General features: G+C 54.1%; 5 protein-coding genes across 5 annotated transcripts; 2 read left to right on the plus strand and 3 right to left on the minus strand.

Moving 5' to 3' along the window:
* Positions 1 to 3608: 3608 nt before the first annotated feature.
* On the plus strand, positions 3609 to 6284 carry NCS57_00766500 (uncharacterized protein; the record flags this gene model as incomplete). The annotated part of the gene is made up of 1 exon (XM_053057508.1): positions 3609 to 6284. The coding sequence occupies one exon, from the start codon at positions 3609 to 3611 to the stop codon at positions 6282 to 6284; it is 2676 nt and encodes an 891-aa protein (XP_052913703.1).
* Positions 6285 to 7584: 1300 nt separating this feature from the next.
* On the minus strand, positions 7585 to 9317 carry NCS57_00766600 (MFS domain-containing protein; the record flags this gene model as incomplete). The annotated part of the gene is made up of 3 exons (XM_053057509.1): positions 7585 to 9032; positions 9085 to 9110; positions 9163 to 9317. The coding sequence occupies 3 exons, from the start codon at positions 9315 to 9317 to the stop codon at positions 7585 to 7587; spliced, it is 1629 nt and encodes a 542-aa protein (XP_052913704.1).
* Positions 9318 to 10504: 1187 nt separating this feature from the next.
* On the minus strand, positions 10505 to 11005 carry NCS57_00766700 (3-dmu-9-3-mt domain-containing protein; the record flags this gene model as incomplete). Its single annotated transcript, XM_053057510.1, has 1 exon — positions 10505 to 11005. The coding sequence occupies one exon, from the start codon at positions 11003 to 11005 to the stop codon at positions 10505 to 10507; it is 501 nt and encodes a 166-aa protein (XP_052913705.1).
* A 2562-nt stretch (positions 11006 to 13567) lies between these two features.
* On the plus strand, positions 13568 to 14620 carry NCS57_00766800 (C2H2-type domain-containing protein; the record flags this gene model as incomplete). Its single annotated transcript, XM_053057511.1, has 2 exons — positions 13568 to 14037; positions 14092 to 14620. 2 exons carry the CDS (start codon positions 13568 to 13570, stop codon positions 14618 to 14620), a joined length of 999 nt encoding a protein of 332 aa, XP_052913706.1.
* Positions 14621 to 15630: 1010 nt separating this feature from the next.
* On the minus strand, positions 15631 to 18112 carry NCS57_00766900 (uncharacterized protein; the record flags this gene model as incomplete). Its single annotated transcript, XM_053057512.1, has 4 exons — positions 15631 to 16013; positions 16070 to 17637; positions 17709 to 17920; positions 18068 to 18112. 4 exons carry the CDS (start codon positions 18110 to 18112, stop codon positions 15631 to 15633), a joined length of 2208 nt encoding a protein of 735 aa, XP_052913707.1.
* Positions 18113 to 19012: the final 900 nt, after the last annotated feature.

The raw sequence follows: 19012 nt of genomic DNA on the forward strand, positions 1-19012 counted from the left end.
TGGTAGTAAAGTCACAGTTGGAATCGTGTGTATTTTTATGAGGCTAGGACGTTGTATGAGCTCAAGGAAAGGCGAAGGGGTGAAGTGTTATTACTACCTCTTGACAGAAGTTGCCCACCCTGTGAGATGAAACTACGTTTTCATGAAGAGGGAGAAAACCGGAATCAAATTCAGACGCAGGACTTCAACGATTTATAAAGGGACAAAAAGGTCTTCACATGCTCGTGCGGAAGCAAAAGGAGTTATGAAACTTGGTTTAAATGCGCGACCTGGACTTGTAGGGTAATTAATGAGATTTCGAAATAGTGAAGAAGACGTAAGACACATATCCGGAAGGGGAGATCCGTCATCGTATTGGGCAACCCGACTTGAGTTGGATTGCCCATCACTTCATTTTTGGCGCCATGCTTTGCCTGAGGCTGCTCATCCCAATGTTGGTTTGGGTCGAGTTGGGTGGGAGGCTAATGCAGGAACGCCGACCCGTCCCCATGGACCAGGGTCCCACCAGGTTGACCAAGTTGGGCAGACTTGGATATCGGGACTTGTCATTCTTGACTTGTGATGAATCTTAGGATACCAGTGATCTTGCATGTTACTAATGATGTTGCTGCTTGATTGTGGTCGGAGTTGAACTGTTGTTACCTTGCTAACATGGTGCTCACCCTATACATAGACGACGGAACGCTGAATCGTACAAGGGAAAGTGTAATAACCACTGATGGCTTCAAGTTTCTGGATGAAGTACGGAGTAGACTCTGGATGTTTGTTTTTGGAGGCTGCTCCTTAATAAAGTAAGGTGTGGGCGGGATGAAGAGATTAGACGGCAAGCTGCATCATTCCGGAGTCTAGGTTTGTCATGCAACTTGGACTTGACGCAACCAGGAAAGGCACAAACACTGATAAGTAGCTTGGCCATAGAAGATAGGTCAAAACAAGATTTAATTCGTCCGTGTTAATATGCATTGGTATCAGGTTGAGTCTTGGAGGCCCCTTGGTCTGACTAACAGCCCGGCAATCAACTCAACTGAGATGACCCGACGGAAGATTGAGCCTCTTACGATGACGACTATAGACGGTTCCAAAGATAGAACTTAAATTAATAATTCATGTATATTCATATGGGAATCCCGAAAGTCGCCTTCAATATCGGTCACCGCCACAATGACAAAATGCAAAGGCAAAAAATCATGAAAAAATTGATTGAGGCTCCATGGTCAAAGTTCCAAAAGATGCAACTGTCAGCAGATGTGCGGCGTTCTGTTTAATTGAATGATTGCAGAGGATTACAAGACCCGTTCTGTTTCATGAAACAGAAACAAGCTTACGCAAGGAGACGAAGCTGTGTTAATTAATCAACTGGCGGCAGACCCGGTCGTGCCGATTGACGATTGTCGGGGGTGGCATCTGACGGGGGGCCGATGGGTCTTTGGTAACTTGGTTCTGGGGCTCTTGCAAGGAATAGAAGGTAAGGTAGGATGAAAAGGCAATCAAAATTCAGCTGGTACTGAGTCGCGCTGCTGTCTTTGCCATGGTTCATCCCAATTTCCTTCAATTTATATGAAAACCATCTCTCTGTGGCTGTGGGGGTAAGGAAGCCTCGCGGCCCAGGATCACTGGCGATGGATGATCCTCGCAGACGGGAAACATATCCCAGACGTAGGCGACACCCTTGACGTCGTGATAATTTCCCGTATTAAACCAAACATGCAATCGCAAGTCGACATTTTGGGTTGTTGTGCGTTTCCGAAGGGGAGGCGGAGCTGCACCATCTTCAGGAATACATCATGCTGCCCGAAACATGAGCGACTGGGGTGAAGGTAAGGGATCGACGAATGGTTCGCATTTTCCATCCATAGAGTTATCCGGCCGCGTGCACAAAACCAGGCTGTGCATCATCGTTTGGTGGCAGACTAGGCTTCTGAAACGACTCCGAGGCATCCCCCTCTCGAGCTTGAAACCTGGACCCTGGTTCGCTTCTGGCGACTGAACGAGACGAAGCTCGGGCCAAGACAGCTGAGGATCAAGGCGATTGGCTTTTGAGGAGAAGTGTCACGTTTTGAGGAGGATTGGTTCACTAGCGTCGGAATATTGATTCAGTTGTTGAAGATGAAATGGACTTGTGTATGGATAATTATAGATATAGTAGGTAATTATAGGTACATGTAGTGAGGCTGGAGAGTCTCTGACATCAATGATGCGAGAGTTGTTAGAGTGAGAAGGGGAGACTACATCATTGAACGTACTTCAGTTGGTGGTTTTTGATCAATACACGGACAATAACCCGTAATTAGCATCTTGTTTGCCTCATCAACAGCCTCATCAATAATTCAGTTGTTTATTCCCTATCTGAGCGTGGTATTTCCGTCATCAGCCCAAGAGCGGACGATAACCCCTTAAGCTCCCCATGTCAAAAGAGCCCCCTGCAAGTCCACTTTATGCATACCTTGGTACCTACCTTAGGTCTCCGCACGACCCCTGCTTCCGTCCTTTCGATGGAACGTCCGCTGCTCACTCTGCTGCTTGCCCATTGACTCTGACATGCTCTCCAACGACGATCCCAGATCTTGCATATTCCCACAGCAGCCGCTCCGCCCAGAAACAGGAAATATACGGTTCAGCAAATTAGCAGGAGCATCAGCAATGAGCCCAATCGAGTCAGCGTCCGCCCTACACTGGCTGGAACTTGGGATGATGGCGGTCTCATCCATATTGTCAGCGAGTGCTGGCTGACCATTACGACGACGCCGAGGCTCGAAATAGCATCACACGGCAGAGTTGCTGTCCCGTCATGTCAACCGCCCAGCCGGCCGGCCACTGCGGCCACCTGCAGAACCCCTTAACTTGCTCATCAGAAACGTCTAAACAACCGAGAGTCGATCATGAAAGCGCCTGCCAAAGTCGTCAGAGAACATGTTTGCCCCATCAATTCTCCGGCCTCGAAAAACGGCCGTCACCAGATGGACGGCGGCCGGGGGGCCCAATCCCTCCAATGATGCCTCCTCTCATCTGGCGACAAGCCGACTCGCCATCCGGGGGCCCATGCTTATACTGTATCTATATCGTTCTGTTTAGCAGGTAACCGCCCTGCATGCTGGACCCCCATATGGCACGACCTTACCCATGTCGGATAACCCACTTTCTCCAGAACCACGTCTCGTCTTTAGAGTTGCTCCATCACGGTCCTGGAGGGGGGCAGCAACAACATGTCCATCACGTCTCATGTTCAGGCCACCTCAATCAACTCCCGATCGATGCCCGGGATCACCGTGCCCTCCGCCACGACCTGTCATGGCTGGTCCTGGCCTCCCACGAGGGCCTGGGGGCCGGTCAGAAACGTCCATAAAGACGAAGCTCTCGCCGTCTCTCTTGGCCTCTCTCCTGCTCTACCTTCTTCATCACCTCCTCAGCTTCTTCTTTCTCTTCTCATTCGTTTTGTTCCCCGTTTTGGGTTTGCTTCTCAGTCATTCTCTTCAAGACAGGTGCTTGGTTCGCCTTCTAACAAAATCTTCAACTCTTTGGTTCTTTGATAGAGCCATTCATTCATTGACAAAACAACAAAACCAATCAACTACCCGCCAACCTTCCAACTTCCCCGAGAGTCTTTCAACATGTACATGCGCAACGCACTTGTCGCGGCCGTTGGCCTGCAGTACCTCGTCGAGGGTATCCTTGCTCAGGACAAGGTCACCTTGACCAAGACCGTCACCAAGCGCAAGTCCAGCTCCAGCGTCACTGCCGAGGAGGCCACCGAGGACATCACCACTGTGGTTCCTACTTCCTACATCACCGATGGAACCACCATCTGGGTTGACGAGACCATCACCATCCCCTGCAGCGCCTCTGCCTGCACTGCTACCCAGACCACTGGCTCCGTTGACGCAGAGTCCACTGCCGAGACTGCTGATGCTGCCGGCACTTCCTCCGAGTCTAGCGCCGATGGCAACGTTACTGAGCAGACTGCCGATATCACTACCGTGGTTCCTACCTCTTACATCACTGACGGTACCACCATCTTCGTGGATGAGACCATCACCATCCCTTGCTCCAAGTGCGAGGCTACTTCGACCGCCGAGGCCGAGTCGACTGCTGAGACAGCCGATGCCAACACCACCGCCGAGACTGCCGATGCTGCTAGCACTTCTTCTGAGCCCGTCGACGGCAATGTGACTGAGCAGACCGCTGATATCACCACCGTGGTTCCTACTTCCTACATCACTGACGGAACTACCATCTTCGTGGATGAGACCATCACTATCCCCTGCACCAAGTGTGAGGCTACCGAGACCGGTGCTGAGTCGACCGCTGAGACTGCCGACGCCAACACCACTGGTGCTGAGTCTACTGCTGAGACCGCTGATGCCAACACCACCACTGAGACCGCCGATGCTGCCACTTCTTCCCTGCCTGTCGACGATGGCAACGTAACTGAGCAGACCGCCGACATCACCACTGTCGTCCCCACCACCTACGTCACTGAGGGAACTACCATCACCGAGGAGCAGACCATCACCATCCCCTGCACCAAGTGCGCGGCTACCCAGACCACTGGCGAGGCTGAGAGCACCGCTATTGTCCCCTCCGGTGACAACACCGCTGAGACTTCTGCTGCCTCCGAGACCCAGTCCGTTGCCAGCTCCCAGGACGCCGACGGCACCACCAGCGCTGAGGAGACTGGCGCCCAAACTGCCGGTACTGCCTCCGATGATGCTGAGACCAGCACTGAGGTCGAGTCCACCATCCCCACCAGCTTCTCTACCAACATCCTCTCCACTGGCTTCGGTGGTAGCACTGCTACTGGCCCTACTGGTCTCTTCCCCAACACCTCCATCGCTGTTGAGACTTCCGCGGTTGCCTCTACCATCATCCCTGAGGAGCCCACTGTCACCACTGGTGAGGTCAAGACCTCTGGCACTGCTGTCGTCTCCAAGATCCCCAAGCCCGTCATCGTTGTGATTCGCGAGGTCACCATCTTCCACCGCACTATCGTCATTGGTGCTGCCTGCCCCCCTGTCAAGGCTGGCAACAGCGGCAACTACATTGTCGGCCGTGACAGCGAGGAGAAGAGCTTCACCGAGATTGGCGATGCTCTCACCGACGCTTGCAACAAGCAGTTCAAGGCTTGCTCCACCATCGCTGGCAAGAACTTCCGTGTCGCCGACTGCCAGAAGCAGCTCACCAACTGTCTCGCTGATGCCGCCTCCACTGCCAAGGCCCCTACTCCCGTCACCAAGGAGTCCACTGAGACCGCCTCCATCATCCTGCCCTCCGATGCCACCATCACTGGCGAGTCCAAGTCTTACATCGGTAACGGCAACGTCGTCATCTCCACCCGCACTCTCACTGTCTCCGAGTCTTGCGAGATCTCCGATGGTACCCCCGTCATCAAGGGCCCTACTGCCACTGGCGAGACTGCCGTCGAGACCACTGCTGATGCCGAGACTACTGCTGATGCTGAGACCACCGCTGATGCCGAGACCACCAGCGCTGCTGAGTCTGGCGCCGAGTCCACTCAGGATGTTGCCACCACTGAGGCTTCCGAGGAGGTTACTGGCACCCAGACTGGCAACGTCGTTACCAGCATCACCATGACCAACAGCAACGGCGAGGTCACCGTCACTGCCATCACTCTCACCACTGGCCAGCCCACTGGCACCGGTGTCGTCTCCGTCCCCACTGGTGCTGACTCTACCCAGGATGTTGCTACCACTGAGGCTACCGAGGAGGTTACTGGCACCCAGGGCGTTGAATCCAGCGCCATTGTCATCACCATGACCAAGAGCGACGGTGAGATCAGCGTCACCTCCATCACCCTCAGCACCGCCGGCCCCTCTGGCACTGGCGCCGTCAGCATCCCCTCCGGACCTGGCGCCGATGAGACCTCGGTCCCTGCCCCTGAGGCCACCGACTCCTCCGCCATCGGCCAGGACACCACTGCTGTTCCCTCTGGCACCAACGGCGTTGTCACTGTCACTGTTGGTGGCAACACTGGCGGCATCGTCACTGTCACCGTCGGCGGCAACACCGACGTCGTCACCCAGACCGTCACCGCCAAGGTCACCGAGACTGAGACTGTCACGGTCGGCTGCGGTGCCAACGGATCTCAGTCTGCTGCCACCATCATCTCGATCGTCACCACCTGCCCTGAGTCCACCACACTGGCTACCGCCACTTCCACGCGTGTCCCTGAGACGGTGTACGTGACCGAGACCGTCGAGTTTGCCCGCCAGACGGCCACCCCCGACACTCCCCAGCGCCTCCGCCGCATGCTCGGCTTCTCCTGGTAAATCTACCAACCATGATGCAAGTCACTTTGTCACAATCATAGAAAACAACAACCACTACAAGGATTTAGAAGGAGGAGGATCAGGGAAAATCAAATTCAAGGATTGACGGAGCGGCCGGCCCCTAAGAAGACACCGCTTCGGTCTGTGACCAGACGTGTGGAAGGGAAGGGGGCGGCCGCGAGGGGAAATGGGAATTGGGAACTGAGATCTGGAGTCGTGTTCCTTTTGTTCTTTCATGTGCATATGAATTTACCCACGGGTGTGTAGCATAGCCATGTGCCGCCTTTTAACTCGAGACAATATTGAACGCGATTTGGTGCTTTTGACTTTTATGAGTAACGTACATAACATGGTGAATGACCTCGAGTGCATGCTAAGTCCTCTAAAAGCGAAAGCTGTAATGATTCAGGAGTCAACTTGTAGAGTGGGTAGTCAGGGCTATTTGCCAAGTTATCGCTTCCTGTTTCTCACTTCGTTTGGCTAAACATTCAAAACGATGGGTCGGTATCAGATATCTTGGCAGAGATTGCCTCATCATCCCATGCACAAATTACATGTGAAAACGACCAGCGGGAGCAACATGTCTTATACAAGCTATACTCTAGTCTTGAACAATACGACAGATGTAAATCATCTCCCAAACACACCTGGCCCATGACGGCCACATTCCTTTTTCCACCCTCCAAAAAATCAACACGTTTAAACGCCCACAGAGCCCGCCAAACGATAGCGCAGCAGCATTGTCGCCGCGGGCCCTGGTTCAACACACTATCCGCAAAGCGATGGCGTAGTAGCACTTTCGCTGCCGAGGGGACATGAAACTCGTAGGACAGCGTGTACAAACGCTGATGGGGTATCATAAAGAGCAAAACGATGCGTGAAATCAATGCCGAAGCAAAAGAAAAAGCACGATAATCCTGGCAAGGCGTGAATGCTCGGGGAGGGTCTGACCTGGCGGAGGGCGAGGTAATAGCGCTGAAGCATTGTCACCACGTCCATCGCAAGGTCGGATAGTCTTCCACAAACACGTTGCTGTTGAGGCCGTCGCTATGAATGACTCGCAGAACAGGTCAAGCATTGAGATATAGCGACGCCTCAAAGGTTCAGCGACTGAGCCTTTGCCATGGCAAAATAGTGAAGTGGATGTCGTAAAAGCATGCTCAGTAAGAGAGATGCTACGTGGAAAATAGCTGACACGTAGGTTGAAATACATGCCGTAGAGAAGTGAATTGGTCGTCGGCCGGAGGCGATGGTTGAAGATCAAGTTCAGGCGAACGACCCCTCTTAGTGTTGAAGAGGATTAAGCACGGTTGGCCTTCTTCCAGGGAAGAGAGCCAAATCCACGCTCGTTGGCCTCCCGTCGAGCCGCCCCGTCGTCAAACTCACTAGACGAGTCGTCCTGGAGCTTGGTGCTGGGTGGGTTGCCGAAAATAGTGAGGAGAGCCTTCATGGCAAAGGCGCTGAGGATGCTCATGCACAGAATTCCAATCATGGTGTAGTTGCTCTTGCGGTACTGGTGAGGTCCAGGAGCAGCGTCTTCGGGCCAACCAGTGTAGAGAGCATAGGTGGTAACAACACTTCCTAGGTTACCCAGGCCGGAGACAAGGGCGGTGGCGGCGGCAACTCCAACTTCACCATGGCGCTTCTGGAAGATCTCGGAGCTCCAGGCCATGCAGATGGGGACAGTAGGGCCGAGGCCAAAGCCGACCATGAGAAGGCCACCGTATCGAGCCCAACCGTTGTTAGTGGCCAGAGTGACAGTGAGAAGGCCAGCGATCTGAATGCAAGCCGAAGCTGCGAAAAAGTATGGGCGAGATCGATGGAAGCGGTCCGAGATGGGGGTGACGATGAGGATTGCAATAAGATCCATGATCCAGATAGGAGCAAATAGCAAGCTCACTTTGACACCACTAGAGCCAGGCTGAATGGAGGCGATGATGACAGAGCCATACAGCTGAGTGCCGATACCAACTCCGACGACACCAAAGTACATCATGGTCAGAGGCCAGAGTCTCCAGTCAACGAGGACGTGGAGGAGGTCCTTAGCAGTCCAGGGACGAGAGTGGTAGACACGGCGAAGGTCATGGTAGTGGATGATGGCATCCTGGCCCTTGAGGACCTCAGGGGTAGGAGGCAGCCACTTGAAGATGCCAGTCCGAGGTCGAGTCTGGCCAGGCGCAAGAGGACGATCAGGGAGCCACCAGAGAAGGATGAAGCTCAAGACAACCGCGACAAGACCGTAGATGAGGAACATCCATCGGAAACCGACAAGACCACCGCTGCCGTCCATGAGCTGGAAGCCCGCAGACACAAGACCGACCACGGCGGCAGAGACCTGAGCGGCAGTAAAGTACATGCCAATTCTCTTTCCAGTTCGCGAAGGAGGATAGAAGAGAGTGAGGTAGAAAGCCATGCCGGGCCACATGCCTGCAATGACAGCTCCGAGCAAGAATCGAAGAAGCTTGACGCTCCAGGGATCTTGGACAGCAGCGAAGCAGGCACCGACGACGCCAGTAGCGAAGACAATACGGGCCATCCAGAGACGGGGGCTGAGCTTGCTCATGACCAGGTTGGAGGGGAAATCAAAGATGACATAGGCGACATAGAACAGGGCCAGAGCAGTCGAAGTATCCTTAGGAGTCAACCCAAGCATGGTCATGAGGTCATGACCTTTGTCCTTGTTCATAGTCTGAGCAATTCCAATATTGGATCTGATGGCCGAACAGAGGAAGTAGAGGATCCAAAAAGCTGTGAATCTGATGAGCATATTATTCTGTCAATTTTGAAGATGTGAACTAACCAGGAATGATGCGGAGATCAATCTTTCTGTTGTTTTTGTGAGTAAACTGTTGGTCAAGAGGAGATTGCGGCCACATACCGATACACACGTTCGACTGTCTCCATATCATAGTCACCCTCTCGGGCATTCCCCTCTTCCTGGTTCACGAGCACATTGGTGGAGTGCTGAGGCTTTGAAGCCTGCTCATCATGCTGGCCATCACTAGCGAGCGAGCTGGGAGCTGGTTCTGCCATGCTCGGACTTGAAAGCAATGGAGGAGCGTGCTATAAGTCTGTTGCAGGCGATATGAAGAAAGCTCAGCGTTGGTGACAGCTGTTTTATGTGAGTGTAGATGGAAGAGAGGCAATGCCAGCCGAGAGGGTTTCTAAAGCGATTCCTTCGAAAAGTAATAAGAAGCAAGAAACAAGTTTGATGTTGGAGGGAAGAAAATGGATCGAGAGGGGGAGATAAAAAAGATTGATTAAGGTGGAGGAGGGTGGGTGAGCCGATCTAGGCCGCTAAAACCGAAGGAGCAACTGTCCCTGCTTGCATAATTGGGGATTGAGCTCAAAACTAGTTACAGTAGTGGGCCGGGGAAAGCTCTAATGGAGCCGCCAACGAGAAGAGCTTTGGGAGCTCCTGACAGCGTGATTGCTCTGGATACTTGTGGATAGAGTCATACGAGGGTACATGCGTGTAGGAACAGGTATAACGTAACTAGGTATCATGGACAAGTCTCCTCCCTCCATCTTTTCAGTCCGTGGCATGCTGTCAACTCGGGCGTGATGTGATGGAGATGGTAACACTTTAGACGGCAGACCAGGCCATGCACTCAATCCACAGGGCTGGGTCGGAATCTAACCGGCCCTGGCTCCTGCAGACCATCACGCGGGTATAAAAAGCCGCTCTCGGCCTCATGAGCCCAAGTCCTCAACTAGACGGCTCGGCAAATAACCGAATCTCGGGGCATGGTCGCCGAGGTATTTCTCGGAGAAGGTCAAGCAACGGCGAATTCACCTCCGTATGTGGTAGCGTGACGGCGAGGCTCAGAACAATTTTCAAGTCTCGTCTTGCTCTGGCATACCTAGGATCTCCCTGCGGCTCGTCGCCAGGGCCCCAGAAGGTGGAATGACATGAACCATTCATGAACTCTTCAGGTCCCCACTCGGGCACTCAGTGGATGACGAGATCTTGAGTGGGTAGGCCCCTGTCGACCGCCGTCTCTGAAGCTCAACATGATGTGAGTTGGCTCAAATTTATCGAGGTGCAATAAATTGAGTAGAGTTTGAAGCTGCTTTGAGCTTTTTAATTGTATTGGGCCTGTGCCTAAACATATACCTAAGGTATCCTTTAACGCACGCCGTATCATAAGCATTACCTAAAAGGCATCATAACAAGTTAAAATACCAATCATAGGACCGGATGCACCTGTCAAGTTGCCTCATCCTTTGAACGCCTTCTCCAACTCCGCAATATCAAGCTTCTTCATCTTCATCATAGCCACGGTCGCCCTGTCCGCCGCCGCCTTATCCCCCGAGTTCAGCATCTCCTTCAACACGGTCGGCACAACCTGCCACGCGATGCCAAATTTGTCGCCAAGCCACCCGCACTGCTGGCGAGAGTGATCAGCGCCCTCCCCCAGCTTCTCCCAGAAGTGGTCCACCTCTGCCTGGTCCTTGCAGTCGACCATGAGGGAGATGGCTTCGCTGAACTTCCACGGGGCGGGCCCGCCGTTGAGGGCGACAAAGTGGTGGCCCCGGAGGTCGAACTCGACCACCATGACGGACCCGGGCTCGCGGCCGTGCTGCTCCTTGCCGGCCTCGGAGTAGCGTTGGATCGTGGTGATTTTGGAGTTTGGTGCAAAGATGGAGACGTAGTAGTTTGCCGCTTCTTCGGCCTGGTTTTCGAACCAGAGGCAGGTGGAGATTTTGCCTATCGACATGGTGTGTGAGTGTATGAGTGTATGTATGTATGTGCTTATGTGAAGAGCAGTGTTGAGACGAGATGCCTAAGACTGAGTATTACTGAGAAGGTTGAAGAGTGAACACTGATGAAGAACAGAAGGAGCGTGGCATGAAGTCGCGCAGGTATATATAATTGATCGAGACACCTCAAACCCTTGATCAATAGTAATTACCGTTGTGCGAACGATGAGTGAAGCGTAAAAGTGGCTTGCGGCCTCAGACAACTAGTACCTGTGTTGCGGCGCAACCTCTTGTTGTAGCGCATCTCGGCCTATACTAGCAAACAGGAGCTTTCACGCAGTGCTGCGATATAACAGTGAAGCATCGTGAACTGCTCGGAAGGGGTAGTAAGCCACCTCCTTCGGCGGCGCTGCTTGTGCATCTTGGCACCAATCGACAGCGGCCTCCTTCATGATCGGACGCGGGGAACGCTTCATTGCAGCGATCAACGCCGTAAGCTCAAACGGCATGATTATTAAACTGTAAACTGCACAAGTTGTGCAAGTATATCGTTGGTTCTGTTTCGGTGTTGGTAGCAATGGATGAAATGTATTTACCACCCAAGGAGACAAGATCTAAAACAATTCATGTCGATGAGCCAACAACCAGCGACGACCCGAAATGCAACCACCATCGCTCACCAATGATGATGTGCACAATTTGTGTGGTATTACAGTCCAGGCGTATTAGCTGTTTTGGGGTTGGCCCTTGTGCAGACAGGCCAGACCGTATCGACGGGAAGTTCAACCTCATATTTCGGGTGTAAATGCAGAAGTGCCTTACAACCTAGAACGAACCAAGACGCCCAAAACAACAAGGTGTCTCCAAACCTGCAGTCCCCGTATTTCCCCTCATCACTCACTCCCTCCCGACCGACATTGGATCCATGGACCATCACCAACACCCGTCGCTCCGATCTCTGCTGGAATTATCCATGGCGGATCAATTGCTCCCTACTCGAGTGTTTTCTAGCGGGCGTCGCTGTTGACGGCCTTGGAGCCTTGGGACCGACCATTCCGACCGTCGCCAATGCCTCAGGCTCAACATCCATCCATCGTCGTCACCCCCTTGTGCCACTCACATGCTGGAGCCCTCGCATCCGGATACCAACGCGATGAGTCCACAACACGCTGACAGGTCTAGCTTTGGCTGTCACTTGTTGCTCTGATATTCGCAGATGTTGTGCCCGAGGCCATCATCTCGACCCATTTGCGGTTTCACGTTGGACAAAGTTGTCCAGCGCCAACACTTGCCACATTGCAGACAGTTACTGGATGCCTCACCAACGAAAGTACCTAACAACAGGACGAGGTGACTCAGGCGCCTGTGAGGGACAGACCCTCAATACTCAGCCCAACTAACCAGTCATGGCCTCTGCCTCGCCTCCTTCAGGAAGCTCACACATACAGGTCCCTGTCCGCTTGGCTACGCAACGTCCAATAGGGACTATCTGGATACACAGTTTCATGCTTGGACGTGTCAGCCAGATCTCGCCAGCTTGCGACCCTGACGCAACCTCAAGTCCTTGGGAACTGGGATCAGGCAGCTCCTGTGTATAGTGCACGTCACCGAGTGGGACATGGGCAAAGTCGATGCCGGGTGACCAGGTCCCTCCAATAAGCAAAGTCAGCTTGGCCGAAGACACCGTGAACGAGGTCACGAGATGCTGCTGGGGGAGCATATTGAGCCTGCGGTTGGCGTGGCTCGCATGGCATCAGACCCAACCGTACAGCCAGTCTTTGAGTAAAGACTGGGCAACAGCTAACGGGCTCCCTCAGCGGGAGCAGGCAGCGCAAGGCGGAGACGCACGATATATTGGCACTCTGCATGCTGTTAGTTCAGCCGTTCACAGTCGCGTCGCAGCCTTGCCCCCTTCCCCACGCCTCCATCGCGAGGCGCCACTAAGAGGCACGGCCGTGAGTCACGTCTTTCTACGCACTTCCGGACTTCCAAGCCAAAGGACTGTCAGGACCTTCCGTTTCGAGTCATCAGGCTGTCTGCCTAGAAGGCTCTGGATACCTACTAATACAGCCTCATTCGCATCGTGGCGCGACGTATCCATTAAGCAAGGCAAGCGACAAACGAAACGATTCGGCTCAACCGGCGCCACTTGATGCTTGACAGCCTACGGATACGTACCTCTTTAACACGTTGACGCATTGGCCACGCACTTCCGCGCGATCACGTGAACAAGTTTGACTAATCCACCCACGTCAAGCCTCTTGGCTCCGCCCCGTTTCCCGTTGGCTTCCGACCTTCATACCAGCCCTATTTTTCAGGCCTCCATTCGAGCCGAGCTTTACTCACCATCACATTTCATATCATATCGAAGCGCATCTGCATAACGGCCTACCATAACCGTTGATCCGACCCGGCCTTTTGGACTCCGACTCCGACGCACAGTGCAACCCGATACCCTCCTTCCTCTTCATCGACGACTTCAAATAGCCCCGCGACGGCTCGACATCGCCTTCTCGCTTCCCGCAACACCCGCGTCATCTACTGCAGCAGAGCCTCGACGACATCAATTCGTAGGCGCCATGAGTGTCGCGTACGAGCCCCGGACCTTTATCCACGAGGGTGGCTATCCTCCCATCGGCGACGACCATGATCATACTGCCGACCAGCGGTTTACCGACAACGATGTCGCCGAACAACTGAGCCATTACACAACCGAGGCGGCCATGCTTCCCGACAACACAGGCGTGCTTGGAGATGATCGAGGCATGATGCCTGAGGATGCCGCTGCCGTCCAAGAAGCAACACGGCTCGACCTAACACATTCGACCTTCCCCTCTCCGATCCAGGCGACGATGCAAGAGCCTTCTCTCGAACCTCTACCCGAAGACAAGGACCTATCGCCAGGAGCCGGGTCTCCTCCTGCGTCCCGTATCAAGCCGATTCCCAAGCCCGACCGAGATGTTGTGAAGCAAGCGGACGGAAAATTCCACTGCCCGCTCGACGAGTGTAAGGAGGAAGTGAGAACATTTTCGCGCAAGTGCGAGTGGAAGTAAGTCTCTCCGATATCGCCACCCATGTTAAGCGCATGCTAACCATTTCTCAGCAAGCACATGGACAAGCACGAGCGACCCTATCGATGTCCTGCCGACGGATGCGAGAATCTCCCCGGTTTCACCTACTCGGGCGGGTTGCTCCGACACGAGCGAGAGGTTCACGGCAAGCATGGCGGTCCCAAGAATACAGTCAACTGCCCTCATCCGAACTGCAAGCGACACACAGGGAAGGGATTCTCACGACAAGAGAATCTGAACGAACATTTACGCCGCGTCCATACCAATCCCGACGGGACCACTCCCCCAGCCGATACCGCTCAATCTCCGGACGAAAACGACGCCGAGAAGGTGGGCATGAAGCGCAAGCGCCGCTCAAGTGCCCAGGCCAGCGAAGAGATGGTTGAGCTCCGCGAGGAAGTCAAGCGTCTCAAGGAAGAGAACGAGAAGCTCAAGGCAGAGATGGACACACAGTCACAGCATTCGCTCGCCATGATGGCTCAGATCGCCGAGCTCCAAGATGCTCTGCGTCATGGACTCGGCCAGCACACCCTGGGAGCTCCTACGGCACAGATGATTTAGGAAACCGATCAGCACCAGGCGTGGATTTCGAATCTCAGCTCAATCCTGCGCGATGAAACTTTGCGACTACAACTCTTGAACAGCGGATAGACTGTTTTTGCTCTGCCAGTTCTCTTCGGACGACCTCCCCTTTCAGCTACATTCCGCTCGGCGTTTGGTCCCATATACGGCACAGGGCTGCCCCCAAGGATGAACTGCATTTGCTTTTATACGAACCCAATTTTTGCGCTCTTCTGTTATATTTTATCCCCCTCCTCCTTTACGGCGTGGCGTTTGATTTGAAGGCTCTGGAAGAGATGATATCCCCCTCCTATTTTACACTGCACGCACACGCACAAGCGATGGACGAAGAGAACGACCAAAGGGCGGAATGCCCAGGACCGGCCTAGGTTTACAGGTTTTTTTACGAGATGATGAGCAGGCGGGTCAAGGGAAATATGGATGGACTTTGATGTACAATCGTGTAATATATATAGACGGCTTGCCCCTTTTGCCTCCCACCTTTTTCTCTTTTTCATGAAATCTATACGTGACGGGATGAAGGAATCGTCCAGTCTTGTGTCACTGTTCTCATCTTGTCTTCACTGCTTTCGTCTCATGTTTACTGTGATGCTTTGAGCTCACGGATCTCACCGGGTGTCCCCGGGACGCTCGGTCGTGGCAAAGACACCACGCACGACGACTTCGTCAGCAACATGAGGAATCAACACGGACCCACGGCCTCGGTACAAGCATGTTCATGAACATGATGATGATGATGCGTTATGTACTTTCCCCTCCCGTGAATGCTATGCCACAATGTACACGAATACCTCCCCTCTTTCTGGGCTCGACTTTTTTTGTCTACCATCTCTTCCCAAGTCAAGACTCACATGGTAGAATCCCAGCAAGTATCTCTGGCTCACAACCCGTTCATATATACACTGCCACTTCTCAAGCTACAGCTTGTTCGTCCTCTGCCGCGCCATCCTCCGACGGCAGGCCTCGCACCTGCACCCCCTCTCAGTTCTCTAGACAGCCTGGACGTAGCTCGCAGGCACGCTTCCCGTGACGCCCGCCTTTTCAACCTCGACCCAGCCATCGCCCGGGTCATCCTGCACGAGGACGAAGCGTTCGCCCTCTGCCATGGAGTGCTCCGTCTCGCTCTGTGCCGTGTACTCGTACAGCGCCTCGACGTAGCGGAGCTTCTTTGCGCCGCGCTTAGGCGCCACAGCAGGGCCCTTCTTCTTGGTCGAGGCTGTTACCGACGAGGTGGTGGACGTCGAGTACGTGGATGAGGGCCTGGCCGCGGGTGCTGGCGCTGAGGGCGTGGTTGTGGTGGTTATTTCTACATATGATGCTGGGACGAGGCCTTCCTTATAGCCTAGGCGGACCTTTATCCAGCCGGAGCCGTCTGTTGCGACACAGTTAGAACATGTCATGATCATGATAGGGAATAGTCACACTTACCATCAGGTTCGAGCAGAACCACATCCCGGCCTTCTGGTACTGTAAGCTCGCCGTCACCGCTCCCTTCGAAAGCATACAACATCTTGCCCTTCTTTTCCTCCTTGTCGCCGCCGTTTGGTGCGCTAGCTCCTCCATCTGTGATGTAGGCTGTTGGTGGAGGCGCCATGATTCGGTTCTTGCGCACAGTGTTGGACGTCTTAGACGAGATGCTTGGCCGGGGGCCGACCTCAGGAGGCGTCTCCTCAGCAGGACTGCGCTGCCCAGACACGGAGCCTGACAAGGACGGGCGTGCCGAGTGTGAGCTGAGAGAGGTCATGGTGTTGGAACGGGTGAGGTCGGGCCCGTCCGAAGTGGCTGAGTGCGTCGATGTCATGGTGGCGCTCGGCTTGAGCAGCTTGTTCGCAGAGTCCTGCCGTTCAGCCTTGAGCTTCTTGCGCTCCTCCTTTGTCTGTTCGCCAGGGCAGTCGGCGGGCACCTTCATCTCGCACTTGCTATGACACGTGTAGCCGCAGTCCCGACAGTCGAATCCCTTGGCGCTCAATCCCCAGATCCTCTCACCACAGAGGTCGCAGTTGGTAGGTATCTTGAATGTCTGACCCTTAAAGTTGTGGTTCTTAGCTCCGAGGGTAACATCGCCGACAACGGATGTGATGGTCGACGTCTCGACCTCGGCCGTCAGCCGCTGACGATCAACGGCGTGAAGATCTTCTTGCATCGCAAAGAGGGTACGGACAACTTCGACTTCGTCCTTCTTCTCCTTGCCTTCTCGGACTCGTTGCTTCAAGCGTCTCACGCCCTCGACCTCTCTTCGCTTCTTATCCACTTCCCTCCGTAGCTCGCCCAGTTGCGATTTAGACTTGCTCAAGACGTTGCGCAGGTAAATCTTGGCCGTCTCGTCAACCACCATGGTTCCGTCGTCATGCCAGACGGGGCTAGCCTCGAATTGCTTATCCGGAGGTTCCCTCCATGAGCCAATGTTGTGCTGAATGTACATCATGGAGTCGAGATGTGGCAGGTTCCTCAGAATCTCGGTGCCCTGGTGCTGAATCATGCCATTGCTCTGCTGCAGCATGTCGGATTCGAGGTTGGTCGCAACGGTCCAGAGGCTGTTGAGCTTTGTCGTTCGAAATTCGCTCAGGTCCTGTAGACTATCCATAACCTCGGGGATATATTCGTGATAGTACTTTTCCTTTTGCTTGTTGGTAACGTTGATGGAAATGATATAAGTGTTCTTGGCATTGTTCATCTCAAAGAGCTGCTGCTGGTAGGCACTCTGGGCCTTGGCCTTGTCGTAATGCGACTCGGTCTTTTTGCGCTTGGCCTCAACCTCCTGGCACACGGTGTCGTACTTGGCCTTGGTCTTGGCGAGGGCGGCATACGAGCCATCGCGCTCCTGCTCGAGCTTGGCGGCATATTCGGCATGGCGTTTGCGCAGTTCCTCGAACCGGGTACCGAAGAACTTGAGCGGCTCGGCGACCTGGGATACAAGACTGTTGGCATATTTATCGTGTTCGCCGGCGCGGGATTCGAGCGTCGTAAGCTGGGTTGTCCATGTCGTCAATGAGGCGCTGACGTAGTTAGCACGAATGCGCACAAACCGGACCGCTGAAGGACGGATGATAGCTTCGGTCTGCCATACCTCTCAAGTGAGCCGGGCGTCATGGCGGGAGAATCGCCAACGCTCAACTGGGCCGTCTTCTTATTCTTCTTCTCAAAGTACTTCTTTGCGAGAGCCGTCAGCTTGGCGCTGTATTCCTTCTCGATGACAGCGCGTTCTCGGTAGAACTGCTGGATATCTTCAAGCCATGCGATGCCATGTCCGACCCAAGCATTGGCGGGTTTGAAGCCGTCCTGGCATGTTTGTCAGCTGTACGAGTCCACATCAAGCCCAAGTCGAGTCTCGGTTGTCGGATCTGCAGGGGGCGCAACCAGCAATGCCAAAGCAAGAGCCAGAGGCGAAACAAGTCGAGGGTATTATCGGATAAAGAGGCAACCAACCTTGAGCTCGGCGCCAAAGGTGGGCATTTCGTCCACCTCAGCCATGATGGGCGACGTCTGGATGTAGTCGGATCAGAGCGGGGAGGAGGGGGATCGTTGGTCGCTGAAGAGGAGGCATACACGTGATGGCAGAGCCGGGAGGAGATGGAGACGGGAGACCTCGAGGCGACTATCGTGTATGAATGGAACTACTAGTAAAGTTGAAGCTGTAGATGCGACGGGGGAGACGACAGCGGGGGAGAAGATGGAGGCGCAGCTCGAGGATGGGAGAGAGCGGTTGTCCCAATGGAGTAGGTGGTGAGTTCAGGCGTTGATGCCCCTAAGTTGCAGCGGAGGTGCAGCTTGCAGCCAGAACAGCCTAACCTAACGTCCATCTAAAACCCCGCCAATTAATTAATGGCCCCAGGCCAAGTCTAACCCAAGGCTTTTTCTGCCCAGACGGTCCTGCCGATTTCCGGCGCCAGCCACATGGAGCTTGACAGTTCCAGGCTCCGAGATCCATGGATCAATTTAGCCGCTATGAAGGATATGGATGGATAAAGGCAGATATATGGCTCGTGCCGTTGTATCTCGATGTAGTATCCCTAGACCAGCCTGCTTTATCCGGGCATGCACAATGACGAGAGATCTCCAGAGCCTCAAGCATACAAAAGCTGACGTGTTGGGCCTCAAAATGCCCCATATCATGACAGCTCCTCTCTTCCCTCCCGTGTCCAGGGCAACTCGTTCTGGAAGCATCCCCTGAAATTCCCCCGTATCCCTGCTGTTACAGGCTGGCCCGCGTCTTCCCACCCCGTAATTATGGGCTCTAGGGACGGGGCGGGCTGGGTTCGGTGGGCGGTCGGATGGAAGCCGAGGGGCCCCCGGACGAGCCAAGAAGCACGTCACCGTTCCCCTATCACCAGCGAGCGAGCAGCCGAAAGCTAACAAAGTTGAGCCCGTTGA

Source organism: Fusarium keratoplasticum, chromosome 5 (genome assembly GCF_025433545.1).
Source record: "Fusarium keratoplasticum isolate Fu6.1 chromosome 5, whole genome shotgun sequence".
Taxonomy (NCBI): domain Eukaryota; kingdom Fungi; phylum Ascomycota; class Sordariomycetes; order Hypocreales; family Nectriaceae; genus Fusarium; species Fusarium keratoplasticum.